This window comes from Apiospora phragmitis, assembly GCF_038363925.1.
Source record: "Apiospora phragmitis strain CBS 135458 chromosome Unknown utg000007l:2111988.0-4706623.0:1.0-2598199.0, whole genome shotgun sequence".
In the NCBI taxonomy this organism is placed as follows: domain Eukaryota; kingdom Fungi; phylum Ascomycota; class Sordariomycetes; order Amphisphaeriales; family Apiosporaceae; genus Apiospora; species Apiospora phragmitis.
The window spans coordinates 429,612-456,608 of record NW_027117406.1 but is presented as its reverse complement, the minus strand read 5'-3'; the positions used below and the strand labels follow the sequence as shown (position 1 = coordinate 456,608).

The 26,997-nt window shown below is 52.5% G+C and overlaps 7 protein-coding genes across 7 annotated transcripts; 3 read left to right on the top strand and 4 right to left on the bottom strand.

Annotated features, from left to right (window-relative positions):
• Positions 1 to 534: 534 nt before the first annotated feature.
• On the bottom strand, positions 535 to 961 carry PG994_007746 (uncharacterized protein; the record flags this gene model as incomplete). The annotated part of the gene is made up of 2 exons (XM_066859155.1): positions 535 to 783; positions 932 to 961. 2 exons carry the CDS (start codon positions 959 to 961, stop codon positions 535 to 537), a joined length of 279 nt encoding a protein of 92 aa, XP_066714642.1.
• Positions 962 to 1,355: 394 nt separating this feature from the next.
• Positions 1,356 to 3,312, bottom strand: PG994_007745 (multicopper oxidase; the record flags this gene model as incomplete). The annotated part of the gene is made up of 3 exons (XM_066859154.1): positions 1,356 to 2,777; positions 2,874 to 3,099; positions 3,173 to 3,312. The coding sequence occupies 3 exons, from the start codon at positions 3,310 to 3,312 to the stop codon at positions 1,356 to 1,358; spliced, it is 1,788 nt and encodes a 595-aa protein (XP_066714641.1).
• A 1,307-nt stretch (positions 3,313 to 4,619) lies between these two features.
• PG994_007744 (uncharacterized protein) lies at positions 4,620 to 6,528 on the top strand (the record flags this gene model as incomplete). The annotated part of the gene is made up of 4 exons (XM_066859153.1): positions 4,620 to 4,889; positions 5,014 to 5,348; positions 5,411 to 5,557; positions 5,628 to 6,528. The coding sequence occupies 4 exons, from the start codon at positions 4,620 to 4,622 to the stop codon at positions 6,526 to 6,528; spliced, it is 1,653 nt and encodes a 550-aa protein (XP_066714640.1).
• A 1,714-nt stretch (positions 6,529 to 8,242) lies between these two features.
• Positions 8,243 to 11,656, bottom strand: PG994_007743 (uncharacterized protein; the record flags this gene model as incomplete). Its single annotated transcript, XM_066859152.1, is given in 3 exon segments — positions 8,243 to 10,592; positions 10,603 to 11,358; positions 11,442 to 11,656. The coding sequence occupies 3 exon segments, from the start codon at positions 11,654 to 11,656 to the stop codon at positions 8,243 to 8,245; spliced, it is 3,321 nt and encodes a 1,106-aa protein (XP_066714639.1).
• Positions 11,657 to 15,246: 3,590 nt separating this feature from the next.
• PG994_007742 (uncharacterized protein) lies at positions 15,247 to 17,322 on the top strand (the record flags this gene model as incomplete). Its single annotated transcript, XM_066859151.1, has 7 exons — positions 15,247 to 15,478; positions 15,528 to 15,619; positions 15,685 to 15,856; positions 15,923 to 16,255; positions 16,321 to 16,481; positions 16,544 to 17,065; positions 17,128 to 17,322. The coding sequence occupies 7 exons, from the start codon at positions 15,247 to 15,249 to the stop codon at positions 17,320 to 17,322; spliced, it is 1,707 nt and encodes a 568-aa protein (XP_066714638.1).
• Positions 17,323 to 18,360: 1,038 nt separating this feature from the next.
• On the bottom strand, positions 18,361 to 20,680 carry PG994_007741 (Histone deacetylase complex subunit CTI6; the record flags this gene model as incomplete). Its single annotated transcript, XM_066859150.1, has 4 exons — positions 18,361 to 19,375; positions 19,429 to 19,765; positions 19,861 to 19,973; positions 20,061 to 20,680. The coding sequence occupies 4 exons, from the start codon at positions 20,678 to 20,680 to the stop codon at positions 18,361 to 18,363; spliced, it is 2,085 nt and encodes a 694-aa protein (XP_066714637.1).
• Positions 20,681 to 23,455: 2,775 nt separating this feature from the next.
• On the top strand, positions 23,456 to 25,672 carry PG994_007740 (uncharacterized protein; the record flags this gene model as incomplete). The annotated part of the gene is made up of 3 exons (XM_066859149.1): positions 23,456 to 23,924; positions 23,991 to 24,431; positions 24,735 to 25,672. 3 exons carry the CDS (start codon positions 23,456 to 23,458, stop codon positions 25,670 to 25,672), a joined length of 1,848 nt encoding a protein of 615 aa, XP_066714636.1.
• Positions 25,673 to 26,997: the final 1,325 nt, after the last annotated feature.

Genomic DNA, 26,997 nt, shown 5'->3' with positions numbered 1-26,997 from the left:
ATTAGATTAGATCCGGGGTCCTGCAAATATGGAGCTACGGCAGGCCCAAGCTCCCTGTGTCTTCTTAGGTAATTTTACTTGCCATCTACAAATGCAGTATCAACTCTGACTACAGCTCACTGTCTGGAGATAATTCGATCTATTCGGTATCTAACTACGGCAACCTCTGTAGCACAGAAACAAGCATGACAGGCATTTATATGCAAGGGTCGCCTGAACAGCCCCTCACCAGAATGACAACAGCATGCATCCTCGGCCATGGCAAACGTTCACTACTCGAAATGGGTCGATGTGACTACCAATGAGCAAACTGGGTGCCTGTTGGGCGGGGTTTGATGCCATCCAGAAACATTTGTCAGAATTACGGGCACCAGCGTTTGCAATAACGTGGTGGCACCCCCGTTCATTCGCCAACCTTGACCTGCCGTGCTGCCCCTGGTTTGCTGCCATACACGATGTACCTAGTACAACCCAGGCAATCAGCAGCTGAGCAATGCTCATCATCGTTGCGACAGAATACAAATATAGAAGAACTTACATGGGGTAGTAAGCACGCATAGTCACATCCATCAGTTCTTTACGAGCCTTGTCCATCAGCTCTTTGGTTTGCTCTGCCGTCATTCCCGCGCTAGGGAATACCTTCACAGTCGCCCCCTCCATGGCATCCGACGCATTCCTCTGCGCATACTTCCCGAGCAGCCGGTCTTCCGGACTCACGGACCATGGATTGATAGGGCACAAGACCAGTCTCTCCACAACATCGACGAATCTTTGGATTCCCAGCTATCAGCAAGTAAGATGGAATAATATGGCAAGAGCAGATCACATACGGCGACATACGGGTTACCTCCTGGTCAGTCGACACAGCGACAGGCCGATGATCTGGTCAGCATCAGCAGCTGACAAATCGCGGTGAGCTCAACGGTGTTACCATTGACTTCTCGGTTTTGACCTTGTCCATTCTTCTAGATACTATGTTCATGAAGGACTAACCCAGAGGACAAGCACTCATCCAAGAAAGCAACTTCCCAAGGACAACTCCTCCACGACCCGTCATTGCTTACAGGGCATTGCAGAACAAGCCAAATTTTCATTTGACAAGGAAGCGCCAGGTTCAGGCCAATAGCCAAACCCTCGGGTCGATGCTCTGTATTTCACAGTCTGCCAGTAGGCATTGAATGATCAGGCCAAGGGAGATAACACATTATCAATATATCGTGTATGCGACACTAGGAAATTAAGAAAGCCCGCCCAACGCCCGGACCAAGAGAAGGGCACTAATCATATACATGCAAAGCAAACGAAAATTTGTATGGCCCCTTATATAACACATTAGGTCGTCACCCACAAGGATCCTACTCCAAGTCAACCCGGCTCCGTCTATTTCTTCCCCGCTTCCCGGAAGTAGTCGTTGCGGCAGCAGTTGTCGTGGTCTTCGTCTGCGAGGAAGCCGCTGTGGCTGCAGGTGCTACGGCCTGACTGCCTTTGGTAGCCCAGTAAGCGTCAAGGGCGGCTTCGGTTTCATCCTTCTTGTTGTAAGGCTGGAAGGACGCCATGTACTGGATGCGGTTCCGGATGGCGTCGTCGGTAAAGGCCTCGGGCTTGGTGGGTTTGGAGCGGTATTCGGGGTCCATGGGGTCGAGGTAGTGCGTCTCGTTGTAGCCCAGGTCGGCGAGGAACGAGACGTTGAACGCGGCCATCATCTCGTGGTCCTCGTGGATCAGGTTGTGGCAGTGGAACATGTACAGGCCGTCCCACGGCGCGTAATTGGCCTCGACCACCACCTCCTCGTTGGGGCCTAGCCACACCACGTCCTTGAGGCCCGCGGCCTCGTACGGCATCACGGCGTTGCGGCCGTTCTTGCGGCTCACCACCTTGAAGTCCACCAGGTGGATGTGGATCGGGTGGCTCCAGCCGCCGCCGCCGTTGATCAGCTTCCAGGTCTCGACCTTGCCGCGAGGGGGCTTTGCCAAGACCCGGTTGGCGGTATCGGCAAAGCTGACACCGTTGATGCGCCAGCCGCCGTTCTGGCGCTCGAACAGGAACTCGTGGTCGATGGTGGTGCGGTCCTGGGGATAAGGGATGGAGCGCAGCGAGCTAGGCAGGTCCGACTTGTCTTCCACGCTGTCCTTGCTGATGACGAACTTCATCACCTTGTCCGTGTGCAGGTAATCGATATCCGCGCCGATCTTGCGGCTGTTGCGCAACGTCACGTTCTCGCCCTTGAACTTGGAGAAGTCCACGACCACCTCGTAGCGCTCGGCCATGGAGATGTACATGTCCGTCACCTTCTGGGGTGCGCTGAGCAGGCCGGCATCGGAGGCGATGGCGTGGAACTCCTGCTTTGTGCCGAGCTTCTTGTCGCTCTCGAAGTAGAGCTGGAACGTGCGCGAGATGGACGCGTCGAGGAAGCGGAAGCGGTACTTGCGCGGCTCGACCTTGAAGTACGGCCACGGCTGGCCGTTGACGTGGATCACGTCGCCGTAGAGCGACGTCGTCTCGCTCGCCGGGCTGTAGAGCGAACCGTCGCTGTTGTACTGCTTGGACGACAGCACCAGCGGCACGTCGTAGTTTCCGCTCGGCAGGTTCAGCGCCGCCTCCTCGGCGTCGTGCAGCACGTATACACCCGCTTGGCCGTAATAGGCGTTGACGGCGGTGATGTCGATCGCGTGGTCGTGGTACCACAGCGTCCGGGCGTTTTGACCGTTGGGGTAGTAGTAGTCTTTGTACTCCCCTGGCTTTGTAACGTCCTCGGCCCAGCCGTCGAATGGCGCGCGCTATATCAAGTACCGCACTTGTTAGTCTGTCGCGGCTCTTAACTGCCGCGGGATGGACGAGCGAAAACGGTGGGATTGCCGCCAAGTTATACGTACAGAGTAAGAGCCGTGAAGATGCACCGAGTTTGCGTTCTTGGACTTGTTGATGAACCGAACCACTGCCTCGGTGCCCCGTTGCATCTGGAAAGTCGGGCCAGGGGACAGTCCATCGTACCCTACAAGGGTAGCTGGGCCTCTGTCTGGGTAGACCTGCTGCTTCAACTCTTTGATCTCAACCTCATAGTAGTTGATGTCCTTCCCAGTGACTGGATGCGGGATAACCCTATGTATATGGAAGCCCCGTTTCGTCAGCGATCAAGGTTTGATATCTTAAGAGTTCATCCAAAACCACTTACCTGTTCAAAGCTTTGGTCTGTGGTATCGGCAGGGGGTATTGGTATAACCACTTATACTCTGGGCTTTCCCAGTCCTTGGCCAACGTAGTGCCAAGCACCGAGAGTGCAGTCACCAGGCGGAGGAGAGTCGAGAATGCCATATTAGAAGAACTGTTATAGGCAGGGTAAGAGGAGTAGGAAGCGTATGAAGAGCTGGTTGGTGATGATCACTTCGGTTCTACTTCTCCAACTTGCCCAGGCATCTTCCTACTTATACACATCCAACAAAATCGAAGTTTCATCCCACCTGGGTCATGGTGCCATCTCATGAAGGGCCTCCATCGCATTGGAGTCATTCGGTTCGAGAATAGTCAAGACGCGTCCAGCTTCCTCTGCGAATAATTATTCAGCTACGGTCGCGGGAAACTATTGCTTCCACCACCCAATCACATTTTCCTTGGCGTTTTCTTTTGGCCTCGACTTGACGGGATAAGCGAGATGGAATAAACATGGTGTTTGTTTCTTAGTAAAGAACCAGGCCATTTCCACCATCTGCGGAAACCCGCCCCAGACCCCATGATTACATCTCAGACGTTCGTATAGCTTCGATGGGCTGAAGAAAGAAGCGGCGCCGGACCTCTGACTAATCAAGTAGACCGTTGATGTCCCCTCTCGGTATGGCCTGCTTCCGACGATCTGGGTCGCCGAACGCCTCAAGGGACCTTGTTTCATGGCGTCCAGCCCGAAGACAAGGTTTGTTTGGGGCAGCTGTGCCAAGATCATTGGGCGCCTGCTAATGCGGCTGGCGATGGAGGCTAGCCTAAACTCTCAGCTCCCGGGGTCTAGAGGCTGAGTCCCGGGCAGGCGGTTCAACTCGTTTGTTATTCCTAAGCCCCGATCTCGAAGTTTTCATAGTTTATCTTACTTTGGCGCTCTTGGGGCTTTTGTCGGTTGTCCTCCTTTGATCCAGCCCTCAGTCGTGGCAATCGGCTGCCAAGTACGCCACGCATCGATAGCCGCAATGCAAACACTTGCTACCACCTTCGGACTGACAGCACAGAGATATTCGAGGGAGTCGCGTGCCTTCGAATACGAAGAAAACATGACTACGTGCTTGAGAGAAAGGAAAAGAAAGGTCCAGACTCTGGGTTAACCAAAAGCGATGCTGGAGGAGCTGAACACTGAACACCCGACGAGCATCATATCATGACTACCATCATGCTAGCCTAGTGCTTCGGAAGCAAAAGCTTCAGGCTCGATGGCCCCAAGGATCTACAAATCGCGGCGTCTCCTCACTTAGAGGGTGGAAATTACACCATCCGGCGTTCTCTACATAAGTCCTCATATCGTCTAAGAGAGTGAGGAGTGGCACTCCTCAGGATTACACATCCACGTGGTCAACTGCAGCACAAACTTAGCCCAACATTCCCAACATCTCCAAACCCAGTTGCCTTTTTCTCTCTTCATGATGCTTACGAGTATCAGCTTCTGGTGGACTCTGTTACTCCTTGTACTTGGGGTCCCGGCCCAAGATGTCGGCTTCGACCTTGACGGAACCATTGAGGGCGCCACTACATCCGATGACACCCTTTTCAATTCTGGTGGCACTATCAGTGTGAATGGCTTCACTGTCACCACCCCAAAGAACCTTCAGGTCGGCTTTCCAGCATCCTGGGTCCCCTGGAAAGATTTCGTCAATGCGTGGAAAGATGGGAAATTCACTGGATTCGAAGTATTGGTTAGTCATAGCCCACCACTTTATACTCCCTTTCCGCACGTGGCGTCCCACCGAATAATACAGTACTCCTTATAGTATTGGACAATTATCGCCGAAGCTTACTATACACTAACACGCGTATTAGGTCGTTGGCAACTTCGTCAATGGCGGCGGGCCCATTGCCGCACAGGTCTACGTATCGTCGCTCATCACCCAGGGCAGTTCGGGATTCATCAGCCAGGTGAACTTCGACGGGACCATGAAGATCGCCAACGGACCGACCATTCGTATCAACGACCCCAACGCTGTCTACTCGGGCGGCTACACCGAGTCTCCCTTCATGACTGCCGATGACCAGAACCCCAGTATCTCCTCGTTCTCGGGCTTCCCGATGTGTGTGCCTCGCAGTGCCAACGATCCATTGTGTCCTGCATCCAACCGTCCGGTGCTTGCGGGGACCAATAGCAAGCAAGGAACACTGTATGGCTACTTCAAACTTGATCATCGTTTATGATAAGTGAGCTGATTGACTTGACCACCAGTCGCGCACCAGACCCCTTGGTTATGGCACCCTTTGTCGTTGGTGACTGGATCGAGTATAGCGGATATCGAAACTCGGCTGGCCAAATTGTATGCCACAGCATCGTTGCATCCAATATCCAGATCACAACTGGCGGATCGCCGACTTAGTAAGCCAAAACTCGCCATACATCGTAGTGCACATACACTGAGTCACTACTAACCCGAAGCTGCGTTTAGTATCCGTATGGAAGACGCCAACATCGGCATCTTCACTACAGACGGGAACGCCGAGGCCGGCCAGACCAAGTTCGTGGGCTACACCTCGGACGCCGCCGGGTCGCCCGTCAGCATCCAGGCCATCGACATCGACGTGTGCACGGGGGAGCCGGCGTACCGCAACGTGGTGACGGGTACCGTCGACGCGACGCAGCCGCGCAACAAGTTCGACCAGCGGCTGCGCGCCCAATCCGGCGACCGCTACACCCGCGAGTACCGGATCGTGACCAACGCGCCCACCAGGCTGACCAAGAACAACATCACGGCGGGCCAGTACCTCCAGCCCGTGACCGAGTGGATCCAGCCCGAGCTGACGAGCCCCGGCATCGCGCCCGTCGCCCACGACTTCTCGGGCTTTGGGCACCTGACCAACGGGCTGGGCCGCGATGCGAACGGTGACATCTGGGGGCCCCTGGACCCCTTTCCACAAAGCAACGTCAAGGTCTTTGATGTTTCTTCGTGTCCCAAATCACCCCCTAGTAGTCCGACCACGACCATGTCGTCTCCTGTTGCCACCACCACAACACCGCCGCCACCCAAGGATACGGTGCGAGTCACGGCGGCGGGCTGGGCGAGCTCCAACGGAGGCACCCTGGCCGTGACGTGCGCGTCGAGCAACACCAACGCCGATCAGGTGGGCATGGTGCTGGACTACGTGCAGAACGGCGTCATAGTGTCGAACCTGGTCATGACGGCATCGACCAGCATCCCCGGTTCCTGGGACTTCTCGGGCCAGAAGATCAAGAAGACCGTGACGAGCGTCACGTGCCGGAGCAAGCTGGGAGGGTCGGCAGTGGCAACGCCCACACAGAAGAAGAGGCGCCACTTAGCTGTTGCTGCTGCTGCCTTTGAAGAAGATTAAACATTGCATAAGAGCTGAAAACGATGATGAGCAATGATACCAACGAAGATGACAGGAGGGAGGGGCCAATGAATGAAGGCAAACACTCCTTAGTCATGATATTTAGTAATGATAACACTCTAACCTGTTTGACCGAGTCGACCTGCATATGTACCATGTCTGATTTTGTCATGCAGCAGCTGCTGACTGGACATCTGCGGTCTGTTTGGCGTCCACCCATCGGGTTCTTGCAGATGCGGGCGTCCCTAGCTCGGACCAATGAAGACGGGTTCAGTTGCATGCTGAAAGTCTAGACTTCCCAAGGCCCTGGTACTTAGATCTTTCAGGTGCAAACATGTAATGATAAGAGTGGACGTCATCTGATTTAGTACCATGCTGCTCAGGCGTATCGGATCGGGTCGTGAGATGTACGTTACACACTGAGGTCTGGCGACAAGGGGTGAAGCAGGGCAAACCTGCTGGATGGATGATCTGCGTCCAGGGTCCCCCCTTTCCCGCCGCATCTCGTATCAGTAACATAGATAAATAAGCAACTTTGGATATAGTATTCGTTACCTAGCGCAGCACTAGATCGTTGGATTCGGAAGAGGCATGGTCAGGTATCGCCACTCAGGCCCGTCCTTACTTAGCATCATCAAATTCGGATGGATGGCTGACAGGGAAACAGATACAAGCATATCCAGCTTCTTCTTTACTTGTCTAACGCAGGTGCCGAGGTGAGGACAGACCAGCCCAGGTGCCGCCAAGGATACTCTGGCCCTTATATCATGCGCTTTGCCAATTCGCGGAAATCCTGCATATCCGTTCCGCCGAACATCCCGGACCGGCTTTCTCAGGCCTACTTCCGATGGTACACCACATCGTTGCTTCCACTCTGGAATACTACCCACTCCCCCGTTAGTTGTAGCAGCATTGCATGAGGCTTCTGTGGTCAAAAAGCGGCCATCCTCGACAGCTTGGCCTGACCCATACTTAATCGGGGATTTAGCCCCTATTCGAATACTGCCTTACGAGCCGAAGGCGTCATTCTGTGCTACATACAAAATTCACACCTGAGTACGGAGTATCAGCGTAGGCTGTTCCAGGAACAGGTTGCTGGTGAAGTGATCCTGATCCCTGGCGGGTGGGCGCAGGGCTTTTATGCACTACAAAGGATACAACATTCTGGTACTGGGTCTAGATTTGTTGCCTTGCCATCTCGGCACCGCAGTGTGGCTCAGCTGCATGGTGTTTGCAGTCCTCGCCATGTGGCAAGCCGAATGCTGATATTGGGACACCTTTCATCACCGTACTCGAAAAAGGAGGTACCAAACCAGTTTCCGCTGAAATGTATTATTGCACTCCCGCTGGGTAAGCCAGCAGCCATCCTCCTCACTAAAATCTGAATCGAATTTCCGTCCCCGGGCGCCGCGCAGTCGCTTATCAGAGTATAGGCGCAGCTGGACTTGTGGGTAATAGCTAAAAATACAAACAAAACAGGCCCCGACGAGGTGTGCCACGCTGTATATTGGCTTTTGTGTAGTGCCTCTCCTCCCCTGTCAAATTCTGGCCTAAATTCGATGCTCACGAATGATAGTATGTAATTAACCACAAACGAGATTTGGGTGGGCCCCAAGAAGCCGGGATTTACGCCTTCAAGCAAGATCTCGAGGCTGCATTGGTTTTTTTTATATTAGTTGGTGAACGAACGTCCAAAAAAGTCCGTACCATAGTTCTAGTATGGGGGCTTGCTCAGGTTGCCCAGAGTGTGTTCTCGGGACTTGCTGTCGATGCCCTTAAGTAAGGATTGGAGGTCCATGGCCCCAGATCCATCGTCTCCCAGAGCACTTGCCAGGATGCTCTCTCCGCCGCGACTCTTAACGCTCCTCCGCCTTGGAGCTTTGACGGCATGGTCTTTGGCTGACACAGCTGACTCGGGTCGGTGACCACCGACGGAGAGCACCGGGTTTCCATTGACAGACGATGGCAATGGCGGTACTGGCGGTACATACCCCGACTCATCCTTTCCATTCTCCGGAGTGGGATGTGACGACAATGGACCGCCCGGATCCGACGTCTTTCGTTCACGTGATTTGGATCTCGAGCGACTGTCTGCCCGGCTTACGCCGCCTTCGCTTGCAGCAGGGTTGAAAGAGAGCTCCGAGGGTGTGTAGTCGTAGCTGGCCATGCTGTCGCTACTGTCATCGTCACGAACAGTGTGCAGAGTACCTGGCCGGGCCGCTTCCCCGCTCAGAACAGACTTGAGTTGGTCGACAGAGGCGACAATTCCGCGACTGGAACTACTTACTCCAGAGACCCGACTCTGGACGCTGGTCTTGCGCAAAGCTGCCATGCTTCCGCCGCCGCCAGCGTGGGATACCGGCCGTAGATTGTTATAACTATCAACTGGAGATGCTTGTCCATTCGCTTGCAACCGGTGCCCCCTCGTAGCCGTCGTGGCTGCTTTTGACCCGTTCAGAGAAGCTGACTTGCTCCCTTCCTGAAGTGCCATCACCGCAGACTCTCTTGTCCACTCTGCTAGCATATCCTCCCTAAATTTGACTGGTAGCACACGATCCGTCTCGGCTGGCGGTATCGCGCTCAAGGTTGAGCTGAATATCGGGGTATTGAACGTGCGTCCGGGGGAAGCACCGGGGCTGGTTGGCGGCGAGATGGCGCTTTCCTGGTAATTGGTACAAATAAACTCGACCATCGCCAAGCGATCGTCAAATGGTAATAGCGCCTCCGACTCAATATGCTCTACAGGCATCTTAGACTCTGACTGGACTGTTCCGGGAGTTCCCACCGAATCCATTGGAGGTGGCGGCATGTTAACGCCATCGATCCAGAAATGCTTGCTTCTCCTTCTCGAAATTTCGTTCTGAATCGCCCGACCGACGACGGTAGTTTCAGAATCGAACACCTCGGTCAAAGCCCAGAAGTAACCGTGGCATAGGGAACCAAGTCGAACCTTGGAAATGGGTGCCTCGGTTTGTTGGATGTCTTCCTGAAGCCGGAAAATCATTGGCACGCCAAAACGGGCGGCGTTGACTCCTAAATTGACGACCAACTTTGCCAAAAGGACATGGCATAGGGCCATATCGGTTTCGTACTCTGCAAATTGAAGGGCATTGTCGTAGATTGAGAGATGGAGTAACTGAAGAAAATGAGACCGTGGGACCTTAGCAGGCTTCTCACGGTTCGAAGCACTTGATACAGCCCGCCTCGCAAAAGCAGCCGATTGGACGTCTTTGTTGCCCATCCGTGTTGTCTTTTGGGTCTCATCCCGGGCTATCAAATCTGCCCTGGTGGTCTCCCGGTCGAGCCATGTCGTGACAGCATCTGCGTATGCCTTCCGGACAAGCCCATCAGGATCGCGCAATAGCCAATGCGTCCCCTCCCAGACTTGAATAGGAACCTTGTTCCGAGTGAGGTTCACGTTGCCGCTCACCTTGGTTTTGGGATTGGCAACTAACAAAATCGACTTGATAGCTTTCAGCGCCGTGATTTTCGCTCGCTCCAGGTATACGAAGCCATCTGGGTTGTGCTGGTCATCCGGAGGGCTACCCGCAGAGGTGCCGGTAGCCGGGGTACCATCAACTTTCTCCGCCGGCGGCGAACCAGTCAGTGTACTAGGATGGGGTTTGAGACGGACCAGAATGGCAGAGATCATGTCGGAGATCTGGTCCGCATAGTAAACATGCGTGGCGAGGTCTCCAATACACTGCTGTATTCTAGCCAGGTACTCCTTGCGCTGAGGAGTCATGTGCTGGTCCTGCTCGGGGTCTGCCTCTTTATCTGGTGTCTTCGGAGTGCCCCCTGGAGTCGTGTGTCCTGGACTCTTGAGCGCCTTTTTCACCTGCTGTATCAAACCTAGCAGAACATCCATTACGCTGAGGCCAATCAAGTTGACATCCGAACGCAATAACGAACTCATGATTGCGACCAAAACTGTTAGTTCTGGAATATTTTCTTCCGTTAACTGGGTACGCGCCAGTGTATCCATCGTTGCCAAGAGAATAACATAGCGATCCTGGACAGGAGCCCATCTAGCAACCAGCCCGAAAATCTTGATAGCCCATCCACTGTGCCGACCTGTTGCTGGGTTCGCCCTCACCACTGATTCGTCCGCTTGTACCAACTCCCGGACGAATCTCAAGCAGGGCCATCGTCGCGCTGTGAAGCTGCGCGCGATTAGGAACAACGCAGATTTGCTTTAGGCAATGCATGGCAGCCAGGCCTGTCTCCTCCTCGGCAAGTTTGTCTGCATCGGCAGCGGACCCCGACAGAGCAATTGGGTTCGGTTCGCCGGAGGTTTCGCTCGTCTGTACTGTCGAGATACTCGTCCGGTGGCGCATTACGGGCTGGGGGTCGACTTTCTCATCCATATGGGCACGGTGAATAAGAACGTCAAGGAACTCTTCGTTGTCGGTCCAGAGGTTTTCCAAGATCATAGGCACAATAACATCGAGCTGTCGGCCTGCTACAGTCACCAAAGCTTCGGCCTCGGCTACACTTTTGATGGCCTCTAACCCGGCGTTCCTCCATCTCATAACCACTGGCTTGCTCGGCGTGCCCTTGCCGGGGGTCTTCTTGGTAGATGCAAATGCGGCATATGCTTGCACGATTTCTTCGTACTGCTGGACGTAGGTCTGATCGGCAAACAAGGACGAGGCATCTTGGTGTTCGCAGAAGGTGTGAAATGTTGGTAAAGATGCCTCGACCATAGTAATATCATTGGATCGTAGCACATTCCCCAGTACCTTCATGACATTATCCGCAAATAGAGGCAAATCCTTGGGCGCCTTCTCGATCAGAGCGGCGAGTATCTGTAACGTGACTTGGACATTGCTAAAAGGAGAACACGAGATTAGTTACAGTTCTTGGTTGCAGGGGTGAAAGGGGCTCAGATGACGGTGTGGTGTTGTACATACCCAATTCGTAGTCGCCAGACGTCACTGGCAGTCTTCTTCTCGAGGAAACCGCCGACTTTTTGGATCTTGGATCGCCGTGACGTAGCGTAGAAAAGGAGGTAGCTCAGTTCGCTCGAGTTCGGTTTGACATCGACAGCTCCTTTGGTGGTCCGAGGATAACACTTCAACACCAGGACTTGGTGCTTCGGCCGGCACTTATCGTGGAGGGCATTCATTGCGCCGACGCGCGCTCAGCTGTTCGAGGGCTGCTCGAATGCGTGCCAGGCAGCGTCAGGAGGTTGGAGGGAAAGACCGAACTAGACCGCGAGGCATGGATGACGAGGATGGCCGCCGGGTGGTTGAACAATACAGAATCCCTTGTCGTCCCTCCCTTCTTTTTGTGTGTTGATTGGCGTTGGCGACGTATGTATGTATGTTTGCTGTTTGGTTGGAACGAAGTCGTCCTTCCGTGGTGACTTTTCAGGTCTGGCAGGTTAGATTGCGTTGGTCGGGCTTAATGAGGTATGGTCGGGACTTTTGTCTCGGCACGCCGGGGGGTTGCAGTTCAGCTCAATTTCCTGGAAAGGGGACGCGGACCTCTCAATCTTGCATTGAGTCCGGCTCCTGGGACTCCTGGGGCTCCTGGGGGCTCCTGGGCTATTTGATAACCGATAAGGAGACCTGTCATCAAAAACCTTAGCAAGCTAGCGTACAACGAGGTAGTATTCTTATTGACAAGCTCGGAAAAGCAGGTAAATTACGAGAACGATGAGATGATGCAGCAGACGCAGGCACGTTTGTCTTTTGTCTCACCAGACATCAGGCGAAACCAAAATACTCGAAGCACCTGACTAAGTAATGACCTGACAGTGCCCAATGGCCAATGGCCCTGGCACGGCGTTCTTCGGACAACGTGGTTACAGTCTTGCTCTGCTGGTCACTGCTAGCCAATCTAGCTACCGCTGCAGTCCATGCGTCATCCTTGGTTGTCGCTTATTACTCTAGGCAAACACCACGCCAGTCAGCCCGTGTTCTTATTGATGTTCCCTCTTTCTCGTCTCCTCCTGCCTTCTCCTGCCTCCTCTTGTCTGTAGGACTTCTGGGTTAGACGAGCCAATCATCCCTACGTAGGCCTGATTCAACCCCCTCATGAGGAACCTGACTGTCATCTTTGCAAGTCCAAGACTTTCGGTGTCGGCAAATTGGCCCTCGACATCCTCCACCTGGCGGAGCTTCTCGCAGGTCACAACAATCTTGCTGCCACACGTACACGTTACCCCCTGAAAGTTTGTTTAAATCGTACCCTTGTGTGAGAGCCCTTGTACAGGTATTTCATGCGCCTGCAATACCTCTATCGTGCTGAAACGTATAACAATTGCCCAGTCGCGGCATATCTTTACGGTGGTATTCCTCTCTATTTTTTATGTTTCAAATGGGACGTCGATGTACCTCCGACACAAATATGGCCTGTCGATACTTCATCTGAAGTCCGAAACGGTATCCGTCAACTAACAAACTTTCAGGGGGTAACGTGTACATGTACGAACACCCACCTGCATACATACACAAAAACCAATATATGTGGGGACTGCCGGTGCCCATTCCCGAGAGCATGGTGCACCAGTTCCGGCGACTAGGATTGATGAAGTAACGAATGGCCAAAACAACAAGAGACCCATCTCTGCATCGGTCTCGTGTCGTAGGGCGCGGGAAGCCCCGAAAGAGCGGCAGCAGAGAAGAAAAGCAAAAGTCGATGGTGAACCATGGGAAACTCGAGTTTCAGTCGTAATAATAGCTTTTTACAGGGAGCGTATACCTAGATCAAGTACCTGTTTGTACTCCCTTTTCCAAGAGATCGACAGCAACAATAGAAGCCGTCTATACTATACGATAGTCGGTGAACTTATCAGATCCAGAGCTCCAGCTAAGAGCATCACACGATCAGGCATCTATAGCTTTTAGCCAATCACTGGTGCGTGAGATCAACGTCTCCAACGTACATATTGTGCCTCGGTGTGCCTCGGATTTCCACGTCACCATATCTCACCTCGGAGGGTTAACTTCCTTAGCCAAAGAAGCAAAAGACGAATATACTAAAACGTGTGTTCTTGAAAGACCACATTAAGAGCTCTGATTCTAGGCGAGTAGAGGTAAGATCCTGGTGATTACATGCATTGGTACAGTCAGTGTATCGAAGGAAGGGTAGGTGATATATTTTAAAGCGTCAGGGCAACAACTTGGGGTGAACCAACGCAAAGCACAGTTGCGTCTTAAAATAGGAAGGCGAGTACACAAACTCTTGAAATTTTCTCCTAGCAAAGTGTCTCAAGGCCTATAATCCTGTCTGAGACTCCGGTCACAAGTAGACCATTGGCCCAACGATACTATCGCTATATTGTCAAGCATTGGATAAGAGCAGGACGACCAGTGGTTTCGACACTGTTTCGGGAGTGGAAGCGTTGGTGATTCGAGCTGAAGGGGCGCGTGAATGAGCAAGGTTTCTTGAACAACTCGCGACCGTGCTCGGAGTTTGCAAAAAGCAGGTACGAGCATTTGCAAACATAAACAGCTGCTTCAGAGACACAAAATTATCGCGTTGGAAGATCGAAATCTCTGTCCGGTCAGGTCTAGTTGGCCCTGACAGTATGATATGTCTAGAAATGCCGGAGGCATTGGGGCTCTGTATGCATGTGAAATATGTACATACCTTATGCTGCGGCCCCATCGGCATCACCCCGGTTTGATATCTCGGGATGTGGGGTAGCTGAGATAAAGACCCTGGCTTGTTCCTGGTCCTCCCCTCAAGATCTTGGGGATATGGCGTATGGTGGATGCTTGGCGCGACTTCTTCGGACATGGGTAACAGAGATAAGGATGCAGGGCTATCACTGGCAATGACGTTGAAATCTCGAATGAAGACCGTCCTTGGTGTCCAAAATGCGGCCATCATGGGCGAAAAGTGATGTTTTGAGACCCTCGAGATATACTCCTGGGTGATGAAAGCAGGTATATAGTGATAGGTAGTGTTAACACAGCCAACGTTGGAAACATCGCAAGTCAACAACACTACCATCTTCGAGAAGCCTTTGCCATGAACTCTACATATGCCGAACAGAGTTGCCTGCCATTGAGCTTGCTACGGCCCGCTCATGGTCGTGCTTCCTCGAAGATTAGGCAAGACAGGTCCGTCCTAGATAAGGACGCTACTAGGCTGAGACCTACAACCCGAACGGCCTCAGAGTGTTCAATAGAGATAGGCTGAGGCGTTATCTTAAGGGGAAACCTCATGCAATCGCAGCCTCTTGTTATTCGGGCATTACTATAACGGAGCAGCGGAGGGTTCCTACTTACATGTAGATCCTGATAAGCGACGAGTAGGCTCGGTACCGAATGAGTGGCAATATACACCCCAATCTCGTGTGACCAAACTCACTCGTGAGGTTGATTGGTGGCTCGCCCATTAGAGGTACGTGATAAAGTCCAAGACCCCAGCGCAGCCGGCATGGCCATTTCATCGAGGCATCTGCAAGTGGTAAGCCCGCCTCGCCAAGTATGGGCCGTCCCCCTCCCCCCATATGCAGCAGCATGTAACATGCAGCACACGCAGCTGTCGTATGCGGGGTATCTTAAGCAGTTAAGATAACCCTTCCGGGACGAAGACATACGCACTCCGCATCTGCCCTGGCAATTGAAACACTTTTCTTACTCTCTTAGACTTCACTCATGTTACTGACAAGGCCAAGATTGCTTCATCTACCAGCCCATGCTTTTCCTTTAACTCAACAAATCGTCAACTTTGCTGTCAGATTCCGTTCGCTCAGCTACTATGGCTGTGATCCAAAATTCAGATCCACCGCCGGTGACCACCGTGCTCAGCAATGGCGATGTCCCGGACCATCTGGCCGAGGATGACCGAGACGAGGCCGCGCTGGCCGCTCTTGGGTATAAGCAGGAGTTCAAGCGCGAATTCTCGGCATGGACCACGTTTGCTGTCAGTTTTGCGGTTATGGGGTTGTTACCTAGTATAGGAACTACCATGTCCTATGGCTTGGGTTATGGTATGGCAACACACATTCTCATTTAGTCATGAGTACTCGTGCACTCCAGCAACTGAATCCTTACTGACTCTTGCTGGAAATGAAGCTGGACCAGCTGCAAATACTTGGGGATGGTTGCTATCCGTCGTGTTCATCCTATGTGTAAACCCTTAATAGTCACTCCCCCTAAGTACTCACTAGGTCTTAAAGTCTGATATCGTACGCAGGTAGCATCATCCATGGCAGAGTTAGCCTCCTCCATGCCGACCTCAGGAGGTCTGTACTATGCCGCTGCTGTTCTAGCTGGTCCTAAGTACGGCCCATTTGCAGCTTGGATTACAGGCTGGAGCAACTGGTTCGTTCAAGTGACTGGGGCCCCCAGTGTCGACTACGGCTGTGGTGCGTCTTCTTCTTCGTCCCTCCCAGGGCTCGGCCTATAGAAGGCCGTCTAATTCCCTTGGCCAGCTTCCATGATTCTAGCGGCGGCTTCGATCACCAACCCGGGCTACGTTCCAACAAACTGGCAGACTTTCTTGCTCACGGCTTTGATTATGATCATCCACGCCACGGTTGGCAGCATGCCAACGAAATGGATCGCCAATTTTAATTCCGTTGGTACAGTTATCAACATAACATGCCTCGTGATCACCATCATTATCATACCGGCAGCATGCATAGCGGACCCCAAGTTTCGTTCAAACGAGTTTGCTTGGGGTATACAAAACTTCACCGAATTCCCGGATGGCATTGCCGTTCTGATGAGCTTCTTGGCCATTATCTGGACCATGTCTGGATATGGTGAGTATATCCCGAAGTTCCCCGTCTCGCCTGCTCGCGGCCTACTAACAACTATCACCCCAAAGACGCATCCTTCCACCTGGCGGAAGAGTGTTCCAATTCGGCTATCGCGACACCGCGCTCTATCATCATGACCGCGGTCTCCGGGTCCGTGTTGGGTTTCTTCCTCAACCTCGTCATTGCGTATACCATCCAAGACGTGGAAGCAGCAATGAACTCTGATGTGGTAAGCGGGCAATTCGAGTACATGGCCGTATACTCTCAGGTTTCTGACCACTTCTTTCACAGGGCCAACCCTGGGCGGCTTATCTGATGCAAATACTACCAGAACGGATGGCCCTCGCCGTCCTGGGCCTCACGATCGTCTGTGCGTTTATGATGGGATCCGGCTGCATGGTCGCCGCAAGCCGCGTATGTTTCGCCTACGCGCGCGACGATTGCTTCGGGGTGCTGAGCCCCGTGCTGAAGAGGGTCAACCGCCACACGCGGACGCCCGTCAACGCGGTCTGGTTCAACACGATCCTGGGCCTCCTGCTGAACTTCCTGATCTTTGGCGGCGTCGCCATCAGCGCCATCTTCTCCATCGGGGCCATCGCCTCCTACGTCGCCATCACGACGCCCATCTTCATCAAAACCGTTTTCATCCGGAACAACTTCCGGCGCGGGCCGTGGCACCTGGGCAGATTCAGCCTACCGTGCGGCGTCATCTCTTGGACTTTCGTGCTGGTGATGATGCCGATCCTCTGTTTCCCGACGGTGACGGGAGACGACCTCACGCTCGACATGATGAATTGGACGGCCCTAGTCTATGTAAGCTGATGCCATAAGCTGCCTGACTTTGGGGTGATTTGCTGATTCTATATCTTCACCAGGGCGCCCCCATGCTAATTATCGTCGTATGGTTTTTCGTGGATGCACACAAGTGGTTCAAGGGACCTAAAATCAATATCGAACACCATATGCTCCATCAAAACCTGCGGGCTCATCCTGGAGTTGACGTGTCAGATAGCAGCAACGGGGGCAAATCGGAGAGAAAATCTTCGACTGATAAAGTAGCAGTGGTTTGAAAGGTTCTGAAGATGACGACTCAAGTACCTTAAGGCAACTATGACGCCTGTTAGGCAAACATCCAGATCTGGATACCAATGAACAGTCGCTTGGACAGAGGGATTGGTCTAAAAGGACATGCTCAAGTGTTTCACCTCACTCATCTTATAACCTTAGAAGTAAAAATAGAAATGATACCAATTGCGGCATCCTGTGTAAGACGCTCTCGGCCCGGGACAGCCGCATGGTGGACAACGTCGGAAGCCACTCGCCGGCTCACTCACGTCGGCCTCAGCCACAAATAGTTCTAGGTTCCGGGATCCTTGTCACCCATGAAGGACGAGCGCGGGAGTACGTATGCACGCACTTGGAGGAGGGCGCCATTCAGCCAGCCAGGGGCTGTACAATGGCGTGGCCCGAGTTGACAAGGCGGACCGCTCTCCGGCCCACCACCAAATTCCCATCATGGCCGTGATGAGGTCATCGGGACCTGGTGGCAGGCTATGCGGAGGTAGAACTCATCTTGACTACGACTGGACCAGATTTGCGATAGGAAAAGAGAACCTGATAGGTTTACTCGAAAGCGCGTCTGGTGTTGCATTAAGGGACTAGCTGTAATAGATACAAACATAAAAAGATTATTTACAAACAACTCCCAGCCTCATCTTATATGCAACACTGAGCTCCTGACCAAATGGTTCTTCCTCTTTTGCCATTCGACTTGCTCTGTTACTCGAACGCTGCGCCGCCCTTTCCCAAAAGAAAAAAAAACTATCCTCCTGAAATCCGAATTTGGGTACCTTAATCAGAACACCTGTGGTATTGTACGCTTGATAAAAAAGACAAAAGAAAAGGGAAAACTCCATGGACACCGTTATATGACCCCTTTGCCTGACCTATTCGAACATGGTGGCCCCCCATCCCCAGCGGCCCGACTTAACAACGCCTTGTAAATGCACGCGACATCAAGATCTGGCATGGTACCAAGACCTATGCAGAACGCCAATGAGAAACGCAAGGAACTACCCCCATAGGCTAAACATGCCGAACATGCCTGGTCATGAGGCGAATTCCTTCTGCCATTTGACCAAGTCTCTCGTTAATGAATCCATCATCTCCACGCAACTCATGTCTTTGAAGTCCTTTGTTGGCCCTGTCAATGCGGGAGGTTTGGTAACTGTTATATCTCGGCAGTCTTTTTCATCGGAAGACTGGGTGCCATTAACCTGTATAGATGGCATATCGGTTGCAGACCCGTCATCCGTAGCCGCTTGATGGGAGCTATTCTTCTCGGACAATGGCTCATTGGCTAATTCGACCCTAGTCCTGCTGATAAACTCCAATATGTTGTTCGCACGCCGTTTCAAATCACTCATGGTAATTTTTGAGCTCATACCGCCTTTTGCTTTACTGTTGGAATGCCTGTTATGTGATTCATGCACGGAAGGCTTAGTATGGGCCACGTGATGGTCGTCCTGGTTCCGTGCTATATCGCGGGACATGGACCGGGCCGGCGAGTCTTCATGTTCGTGGGCATCACGATCCTTCGTGTATTGGTTTCTTCCCTTTTTCCTCTGTTGAGGCGCTGCTTTCCTCTTATGGGAAGCTGATGGAGGAGGGTTGGCGGGCGGGGTATCCGGAGCTGGTTGCGATGAAACGGGAGGATCCGGGGGTTGCACAGATTCAGTTGTCCGGCTCACTGCGGCCCGGGTCGAGGAAGGCATCTCGTCCGAGGGGTCCGAGTCTAAATTCACATCCATATCAGTATTGTGTAACTTGGCAACAGCGGTGGTAGTTGCGGCAGTCATACCGTCGGCTCGTCGGCGCTCAGCGCGGCCTTTGCGCTTATTAGCAGCTTCCACCCGCTTGCGCTCCTGCTCTTCGCGGCGCTCATCCCTTTCCGTCTTTTCGCGCTGGCTGCGGACATTATTTCGCGATGATTTCTTTAACACCCCGTTCCTTGTGCTAGACTCGTCTTCTGATTCTTCGCGGCTCTCCATAGGCGCCTGGTCTGCGGAAGGGGACGGCGACTTGGAGTTGGTCCTTTGCCTCTTGATTATGCTTTCGCTTGGCCTACCGCAACGGGTTAGCTACTTAAGTTCGGGGAAGGAGTTACGATTACGCACTCTTCGTCGTCTCGGCCTCTCTTTGGCCGGCGGCCGGCACCTTCTAATTCTTCGGGGATCGCATCCTCCTTGCTGGCTTCGATGGCTCGTCGCAACTGTTCTTCTTCATCATACGCAGCATCACGGCTGTTCATAGTCGAGCGCCGTTTATGATGAGCCGCCGCCGCCGCAGCCGATGCGGAAGCGCGCGAACTTTTGCGCTCGCTGCCCTTGGGTGAACGCGTGCCATGTGTGGCAGCCGATGCGGCTCGAGAGGTACTGCGTGAAGGTCGGTGGATGGGAAGGTATATGGAGTATTTTTGACTGCGGGGCGCCATGATGTTAGCATTGCGCAGTACTAGGAGGGAAAGACAAAACATCATTAAAAAAGCATGGTGTCGTGGGTTGGAGTACTCGGGGTGTTAAGGTTGCATGTTCAAACAGGCAACACACAAAGACAGGGCCCCCAGTTGGCATTGGAGCGGAGGGGAGAGATGGGTGTGGTGGGCGGTCGACGGGCGCGCCGACACTCGATCCTCTTCAATCTCACTGTTGCTCCGCCACGGCTGAGCAATAAAGTGCAGCCAATGAAGCCGACGAAGCCATTGCAAAGCCGTGGCTTCTGAAATAAGAACTAAGTGAAGTATGCTTACCCGTTGCTTGCAGTGTATATTTTGTGCAGGTCTCTCCTGCATTGTTCGCAGTAATAGTTGTCGGGGGAGGATTCCTCCGTGACGATGCCGACACAGAGACCATGCTCCCAGACCTTGCACGTGTCGCATTGGACAAAAAAGCCGCCCAGGTCTTCAGTGATGTCAATAGAGAAGATGGGCTCGAGATCAATCGAGTCTTTGAGGGCATGGCTCTTGGTGTCTTCGTCGAGGGGTGGTGGGCCGGGGTAGTCTTCGAAGCCGCAGACGCAACGAACGGCCTCGTCGTCCTCCTGTATTTCATTGTCATCGCTTATATTGGCCATGTCGATATGCTCGCTCTTGGGCTGCTTCTCGCGATCCTCGTCTTTGACACGTGTGCTACGTCGGCGAAGAAGGGGGGCTATGTCGTCTGTACTGGCCGTGGTCGCGGTCGAGTCCTCAGGCGGTTCGGACGAGAGTGAGCCACTGCCCGTGGATTTCTGGGGTGATCCGTTCTTTGTAAAAGCTCTAGTTGTGCGCTCAGCACGCCCAGATGCGCTGGAAGCTGAGGAGGAGTGTTGTGATTGTGGTTGGGTTGTTCGCGCCCGGGAAGACCGTCGAGTGGGCGACGTGCCAGCCATTTGCTTCAGAACGGCACAAAGTCGATTTGGATCGCTCGCCGAATTGGCCCCGAACGAGCTGGGAACGCAAGGAAATTGGGCGGTTGAGAGGTTTGGATGTTCGTGAGAGTCTTAACAGGTGGGATTCGAGCGTATCGAGAGGTAAACAGCGTGCGACGACGATGAGGGTTCGTGTTCGTGGGAGAGGGAGAATGACCAGCGTCGCTCCGACGCGGGAAGCGAACTCGATCGAACTCGCTTGGTCGAGGCGGGATTAGAACAGGAAGAACGGCAAAAACAAGGCAGACAGCTTGATCCCTGACATGACTGTGATTCTCTTTTCGAGGCAAAAGATCTGGGTAGTATGGTCTATTAAGCTGGTTGCTTGCGGGGGAGGGAAAGCAAAAACACTCTACTGCTTCTTGTCTGCGAGACGACGGTTTAACTTGACTGGTCTGACTTTTTGGAGAAACGGGAATTGATCGCAACTCATCCGCATCCGCGCGAGCGCCCACTTTGACCACCACTACTCCCGGCCCCAGTACGTACCAAACCTTTTTGGAGGGGAGACACCTTACATAATAGCTGGAGTCTGGGACTTTTTTTTTCGTGTCTGTCAAGCGCTGGTCGTATTGATTGAAGCTCCCCGCCATCGATCCATGCGTCGTATCAATTGACCAAATCAATGGCGGTGGAAGTGCGTAATTGTGTAAGTATGCAGATATACATACCTCCTACACCAGACTCATGGAACGGCATTGTAGAAGGCAGATCAGAAAACATCTTCTCCTTTTCCTAACTCACCTATGGGTAAGCTATACCGGTATCAATTGCTTGCTGTATTACTATTGTAATTGTGCAGCTGGTAAATTCGGAACCCACCTTGGCTAGACTGCCTGTTTCACTTAGAAATAAATATGTGTGCTCATCTTATTGCAGTATGTACAGACTTAACGAATGTCGCTTTATTCCCTCTTCGAACATAACCCTTTGGTGTTTCCTTGATGATATGCTATGTAAGCAAGCGCCTGCCCTATATGAGGGCTTCCTTCGTGGGTATGCGCGGCAGAAAAAGCGACGAACATAAATCCGTGCATGGTATTGGCCTCAATCTACCCTTAGGACTGGGTACTTGGGCAGCCGTATTCACTATCGCCATCTATTGCATTGGTCATGATCGAGGGGGTTGAACTCACTGATACATTTCGAGGCATCATTATCGCGACGACCATGAGAGCTTAGGACAGGGTGCTACGGTAGAGTCAAGCAAGATCTGGTGGTTTGCTCCAAATTTACCCAATGCTTCCTTTTCCTCCTAATAACTTGCTCTTGAGAATATACTCGGCAGTTTCTCGAGTAAGAACACGTCCAGCAACTTGACCATGGTTTTGATAAACTAACCTACAGGGAAGACCTCGAGAAGAAGACCTTGAATACATTGATGTAGATGTGTGCCGCCGAGCCCCGCCTCCACCCAGTAAGAAAGCACAGTATTTTCCATAGATTTCCTGCCTCTACCTGCACCAATAACCACCCGCATTGGTAGGGAGGAGGCGGAAGGCGGGAAAGGCCAAAGAGCAGACGAGGTACCAGGCCATGGGGTTCTAACCTTGGGCTAAGGCGTGGGTGCATCCCCTAGAGAGGGCCCACTTGCAGTACACACTTCCATTATCGCAATCTCGACAAAAGGGCCTATGTATGAATCTGCGAAGGCGACAGACGCACATGGACGGACAACCACGAGAAGCCATTTCGTTTTGCCGATTCGCTTGCAAAGCATTGTTGTTATCTGGACTTGGACTAGAACCTTGCTCACTCATCAGCCAGTCTTCTGTACGCGCATGGCCTCACAGGAGACAAGCACATCATAGAGCAAACTCAACGGTCGCAACCTACCGATAACTTTAACCCTCTTGCTCCGTGCCCGATCTGCAGAGACGTCCCGATACACTGGAGGTGGTGGCTACATACGTATTGGTCATCCATTCGCTCATCCAGACAGACCTAGACTTCACCTCTCCCTCCTTCTCTCCTGAAAACAAAACAACCACTCGGAAAGCAACTGACTCTTATTGGAAAAACCCTTTGTTGTATGTAATTGCAATTGCTACCCCTATTTGCCCTCTTGTTTCTCTCTCTCCCAGAAACTAGCAATCTACATAGTCTAGAGGAGGGGAGCCAGTGCCACCCACCAGCAGACGTCGCCCAGATTGCCAGATTGATGTGGGCAGTGAAGGGTACCTTCCTTGCCCTGACTTCATCTTGCCTTCCTTTCATTCCACGGGGCACTCGCTCTCCCCTTGCCGAACAGATTGTTTAATCTATCTTTTCTATCCTTCCCGTGCAGAGGAGATATTACTTAGGCCGAGTCTTTTCGCAAGATAACCTGTTAAGATTCCCACAATTGGCTTATCCAGATCTTCTAAAGTACCCGATATATTCGTCGCTGTCCATAACGTACTGTACCTTATATTTCAACCAACCTGAGCTCTTGCTTCTTTGCTCCTCTTCGAAACGACGGTTGCTGATTGCTTTGGAAGGCAACTGGATTGTCTACTATCTTATGAGACTGGAAAGGCTGGGTTCGATATGTGATGGGTATGTTTTCCCTAGGCAACCCATGCAGTTAACACAGGCTCCATCAGTGAGCGACCCTCACTACACCACCACCACCACCACTTCTTTCTCCCACATCAGGTCGCGGTTGGCAATTCCTGAACACAAATTTGGCAATTTACTGGACTTTATCCTTTCCGTGACTTTAACAGATCACCTATCATCCTACCTGCCCACACCATGTTTCTGGACTGGGCCTTCAAGCCTAGATCCCTCAACAATGATTTCCTCTCTTTCCTGACCTCCAAGGCCGCTGTTACCTGCATGGCACTTGTCATTGCCCCGCCAGTCCTTTGGCTAACATTCACATGGGCGGATCGAGCAGCAGCAGCAGAAGACAGCACGGATAATAAGATGTCCACAGAATCGGTATCGTCGATTTACCCTGACCGGCCCATCCGACCACTGCCTAAACGCCGAATGCGAGATCGACTGTCGTCTGAGGAGCTTGACACGATCAACTACCCTCCATCGCCCCAAAACAACGTCCCATTGTTCGACTATCCATACAATTTGAGGGCGGAAGCGGGGGAGGGCAGAGGGGAAGCGTCGAATGTAGTGGGTCGTGAGAACACAGTCGAATTGGCACAGGAGTCAAGTCTGCGAAGGTCTGGTCTAGGAGGAGGAGGTGGTAGCAGCAACGAGCATGGTGAGAAAAGACTGCTAGATCAAGCAAGGAGAGCCATTATCTCACATTCCCTCGGTACATCCTTAGGTTACGCACTTCGCACGCCGCCTCGTCAAAGCCATGGTCGGCACACGATCCCGCAACCGCCGCCTTCAACTGCCTCCTCGGCCGACGGCTATGATTCGTTCGAGAACACCAATAATAAGAAAAAGCGCAAGATCCCAATAGCCGGAGAAAACATGCTCAACGGCTCACACGTCCTGAGCGACCCCAGCCTCATGGGTATGCCATCCCCTCCTACTACAGGTGACGAGGGCCCTGGTGATCCTACACTGGCCACTCCCCATGCGTATTACCAGTCTATTCCAGGCAATGCCAGTGCTCAAGGGATCTCGGGGCCTGGTAGAGGCCGGTATGGTCGCCATCGAAACGGCAGGAGTCCTATGCGGACCATTTCCGACACGAATGTGGGCTTGCCCAAGAATCCCAAGCTGAGATCCGGTAGCCAATATCCCGGCTCTCCTGCAGGTACGTGCATACCGTTTCTCCATGCCTCGAACCTGTTGCAGTCTTTTTCGTTCCTTATCTCTTCATTGCCAAGTCTTGTTCTGTGTCTATTATGTGCACATATTCTCAAAGGCGTTCGGTTTGCTCTTTGCCCCTCGTTGTGCTGCACGCAAATGGCGGCCCCGGCGGTTTGTCCCGCCTTTACGGGCTTTTGAGCTCCACTACACGGCCGGTTTGCAATGTCCACCTTTACTATTGCACATCACATGGAGAGGAGACCCTTGACAGCCAAGACCAGAATGCCACCACTTGCACACTGAACAGCACATTCTAACATTCTATCTTCTGTACCAGGCGAGAACTCGGGGATTATCTCGAATGCCATCGCCAGTGCCGAAAAGCTCTCAGCACCCCACGGCCAGGAGAACATAAGTCTTCTGCAACAACAAGCCTCTTCTAGAGCCACACCTACCTCAGCGCAGTTCACCTTTACTTTCGATTCTCCAGTTCCTGGCTCTGTTTCTTGGCCTGGATCAGAGTCCTTACGCCCTCACATGGCTGTTCCGCCTCAGACTTCCCTACCTGGCGATCACCGAGATCCCTACCCTGGTGGCACAGCTCGAGCTACAGAGACCAGCCAGCCACACCTAGGGACTTCAGCCAGTGGAAACGTGGCTACCAACGGAAGCAAGCCTGTTGTAAGTGCTACACAGAAGAAAGCGAAAAGACGACCGGGTAGCCCGTTGCTGCAAGCCGCCAGAGAACGCCGCCAGCAGACCGAGTACCAGAACTACCACCACCCACCTGCGCCCCAAGATGTATGGGTGTGCGAGTTCTGTGAATACGAGCGAATCTTCGGGCGACCACCCGTAGCACTGATCCGCCGGTACGAAATCAAGGACCGCCGCCGACGTCAAGAAGAGGCGGAACGACGCAGGCTGTTGGAGAAGGCCAAGATGAAGTCAAGAAAGGGAAAGAAGGTTAGCAACAAGCTTCCGGCCAAGAACAACAACAATACACAAGAACGAGCGCCTGCTCCGCCATCTGGGTACCAGGCTCCTCACATGGATAACCAGCCTAGTCAAGAGACCCAGAGCGAGGAATTTGACGAGGACGAGTATTACGAAGAGGACGTTCATGATGATGCCTACATACCTGTCAGCGATGCCCAGGATGCCCTTTCCCATGGCCCTACATCGAGTCACGATGACGACGGCCCCGGAGGAGGCAGCACTAGAGACGCTCGTGTCCCAGTCGGCTAAGGAAGTACTTGCCTGAGACAGGCTCGGTTTGGTTGCTGGACACAGGGACCCGTCGATACCGGCTGCGCTGTATAGTTCAGCGCATCAGCAGGTTTTCCTGCTTTTAAAACAGCGGCTACATTGATATGAAGCTGTTTATTACCTTGAGGGTATGGCTTGTTGGTGGGAACAAGTCGGCCTTTTTGGTATCAAATACCCCCCAATACCATATTCTCATGATGGCTAGCGAGACCAAGAGTTGGACTGTCATATCATGACATTGTCAAGGATTCGCTCTAAAGCCAATTTATCCACATTACACACATCTTGAGCATATCTATACATGCTGGCCATCCCTGGCAAGCCTGGACTGTTGCTTGAAGAAAGGTATGGCATACGAATCAGTTACAGCCCAAGCGAGTCGTCACTACAGGGCAGTTTGTCTTGGTGTAGGGTGGTATACTTTTCGCTCGAGAGCAGTGTATTGCTTGTTACACATTATGCGGTCACACTGCATACCTGGTCTAAGCCACCAATATGAATCATTGATACTTACCCCTCTTACGAAGATTGCCGTATTTGACCCTGTATTCTTTGTAGCTTCAGTTCTGTGTGATTGTTCTGGATTTGATCGACTCGTGCTGTACTACATCCCTTGCAAGTCATAGCTGCACAAGTAAAAGTATTGTTAATAGTACATCTTGTACGGTGGTAGGTGATGCTGATACTAGGCACGCCAACGCCTTGATGTACTCTCCCGACTATTAGAAGCGATTAGAGTGGTCGTGAACATATCCTTCGTCTGTCAGAAAAAGCAGCTGTGGTGAATGGGTGCTTCGTCCTTCCTTGACACTACCTGTCGTGTACAGTATTATGCCTGCCAGAACGCCTTGAAAGGATTGTCGACGGCTACCATCTGTGAAGCCCATTGCTTGTTACATAGTATGGACCTGAAAATATAGCTTCATGGCACCCGCATCAATTTCCACATCTCTTTCTACTGCTGGCCAATTCGGGGACCAGTGACGTCATTTTGAGTGTCGCATCTAGAAATCAATCTGGTTACTGTGCGATCTTGAATCCTGCGCTGCGTCTACCGAGACGTCCGAGGTCTATTTGTTGTAACGCGCAGTCTTCACGTCTAATGGGGGTGTTTGTAGATCTCTGAGGTTGAAAGTATTAATCTCTACCTATACCTGGCACGACCTACCTCGCACATATGCTGACTTGCAACCGGCATAAGGCCAGACTCCTGATCGTCACTAGAACACTAAGCTGTCCATCAGAAACCTAGCAGACTCTTGAGTATACGTGTTCTACGCGCTATGGACACAGCCTCCTGTGGT